Here is a 2,193-nt window from a genome sequence, read left to right on the forward strand (position 1 = left end):
GGAGACTGTGTGGCTGCGCTGCCCGTCTTCCTGGCAAGCCCTCCTCCACCTCGCGGCACTCCTCAGCCCCACCCCACCCATGCGCACACACACCCTTCATTCATTCACATACACACGCACACACTTTTCTCTCTCCTTCTCTCCCCACCTCCACCTGCCCCCAGGGCTGCACCAACAACAATGAGGGCTCGTGCACCTGGACCCAGCCCTTCACCAGCGCCCGCGTCCGCACCAAGCTGTCCCCCTTTGGCAGCTGGAAGTACGGGAGGGTGGAGGTGCGGGCGCGCATGCCGCGCGGCGACTTCCTCTGGCCCGCCATCTGGCTGCTGCCCACCGGTAAGCGCTGGCTGGGCTGGGCTGGGCTGGGCTGGGCTGGGCTGGGCTGGGCTGGGCTGGGTTGGGCGGCGCTGGGCTGCGCCGCAGCTGGGCGGCGCCACGCGTGCACACATGCCGCGCGCCAGCAGCAGGGAAATGCAACACCCCAGCCGAAATGCAACACCCCAGCAGCGCAGCTCATCCCCGCCGCCGCCGCCCCACCTCCCTCCGCCTCCCATCCCCACGCCTCCTCTGTCTCCTCCTGCAGACAACGCCTACGGCACCTGGGCTGCCTCGGGCGAGATCGACATCCTCGAGTGCCGTGGCCAGGCGGGGCTGGCAGATGTGGTGGAGGGCACGCTGCACTACGGCGGCCAGTGGCCCGCCAACACGTGGACGGGGTCGGGCCGCGTGCGGCCGTTCCCGGGCCTCGACTACTCCGCCACATTCCACGACTTTGCCCTGGAGTGGACATCCAACCTCACCACCGGCCGCCCCCTCCTCATGCGCTGGCTGGTGGACGGCACCGAGTTCTACCGCCGGCGGCTGGACGTCAGCTTGAAGACGCACGACGCCTCGCCCTACACCCAGGACGGCCAGCCCTGGGACAAGCGCTTCCACCTCATCCTCAACCTCGCGGTGGGGGGCGGCTTCTTCCCGGCGGGCGAATTTGGAGAGTTTGGGCCAAGCCAGTGGGATGCCGCGGCGGCAGGCTGGCAGAAGCCGCGGCTGGAGATCGACCACCTCAAGGTCTGGGCCTGGCCGCCGCCCGGCTGAGCAGCTGGGCTTAAGCAGGACGATGCGAACTAGCGCCCGGGCCCGGCCCACTCGCCGCGCAGCCGAGCAGACTGATGCGCTGGCTCCGCGGCGGGCCCGCTCCCCCGAGCTGCACTGTTACTTGTTTTTTTGTACTAAACACTCTACTTACAGTACTTACTACAGTGTTGCCAATATTGTTGTACCTCACCGTAAATTACTGATCAGGCACCTAGGAGGGTCTTGGTTTTGGAGCGGCGTCGCGGCGGTGGTGGAAAGAACAGGAAAGCAGGCTCCTCTCAACCCCTACCTGCCTGCCATCCCTGAACCTCTGGCATCCGCTGAGGCACAGGTTCAGCAGAGAGGAAGGAGACAAATGGGCACGCCCTGCAGGCTGCCAGCTCAGGTGCGTCAGTGGGCCCTCACCGAACCAAACCCAACTTTGCTTTAGAATAGGGTTTAGAATAGTGTCTAAACCCTCCGAGAGGGCACAGGTTCGATTCCTCCCATGTCGAAACTTTGTGAGGACAAACGCGGCATAGCTGACCGGCTCAGCGCCAATCCAAGCCAATTCCTTCGGGAACGCCTAATAGAATCGCCAAGGCTTCGGCACAGGCCTCCCCGGGACCCATTCACTACTAGTGGGGGGTACTGTGATCTGTGATCTGTGATGTTACAGAGGCAATGCCCATTAATGGGCTGGGGGCACACAAGCCGTGCCCACTAGCTCTGGACTGTATGAAAGCATGCAATACCGCCCGGGCGGCAAAGGGCGGGCTCAGGGAGCGGTCGGGCGCAAAGGGCGGGGAGGGAGGCGAGGGGCGCCTGATGGCCAGCCCAAGGGCGGCAAGCATACCAGTGGGGGGGAGGGGCAGGTCGAGGACCCGCACACCACCACCACCAGAAAGCGGGCCCACCCACCCCGGCACAGTAGCTGGGAGAGCGGCCAGGCGGGCGGGCGGGGGCCGCAAAGGTGAAGGCGGCACGCGGGAAGACCGGGCAAGGGGAGGACGGGGCAAGCGCAAAAGCGCAAGCATCTGCGGGTTACGGGGGGGAGAGTAGGGGCGTGACGACCAGAACGGCAGGCACGGAGTGAGCGAAAAGAGGGGGGGACGGCGGGCG

General features: G+C 65.7%; 1 protein-coding gene across 1 annotated transcript in view; it reads left to right on the forward strand.

Moving 5' to 3' along the window:
* The window catches only part of CHLNCDRAFT_137383 (hypothetical protein), a gene marked incomplete at both ends in the record, with an annotated part of 6,203 nt that extends 5,111 nt beyond the window's left edge, over positions 1-1,092 (forward strand). Inside the window, 2 exons of the mRNA XM_005845016.1 lie at positions 165-336; positions 584-1,092. Coding sequence (XP_005845078.1) covers positions 165-336; positions 584-1,092 — 681 coding nt within the window. The remainder of the gene's footprint in view (positions 1-164; positions 337-583) is intronic.
* Positions 1,093-2,193: the final 1,101 nt, after the last annotated feature.

Source organism: Chlorella variabilis, assembly GCF_000147415.1.
Source record: "Chlorella variabilis unplaced genomic scaffold CHLNCscaffold_19, whole genome shotgun sequence".
In the NCBI taxonomy this organism is placed as follows: Eukaryota; Viridiplantae; Chlorophyta; class Trebouxiophyceae; order Chlorellales; family Chlorellaceae; genus Chlorella; species Chlorella variabilis.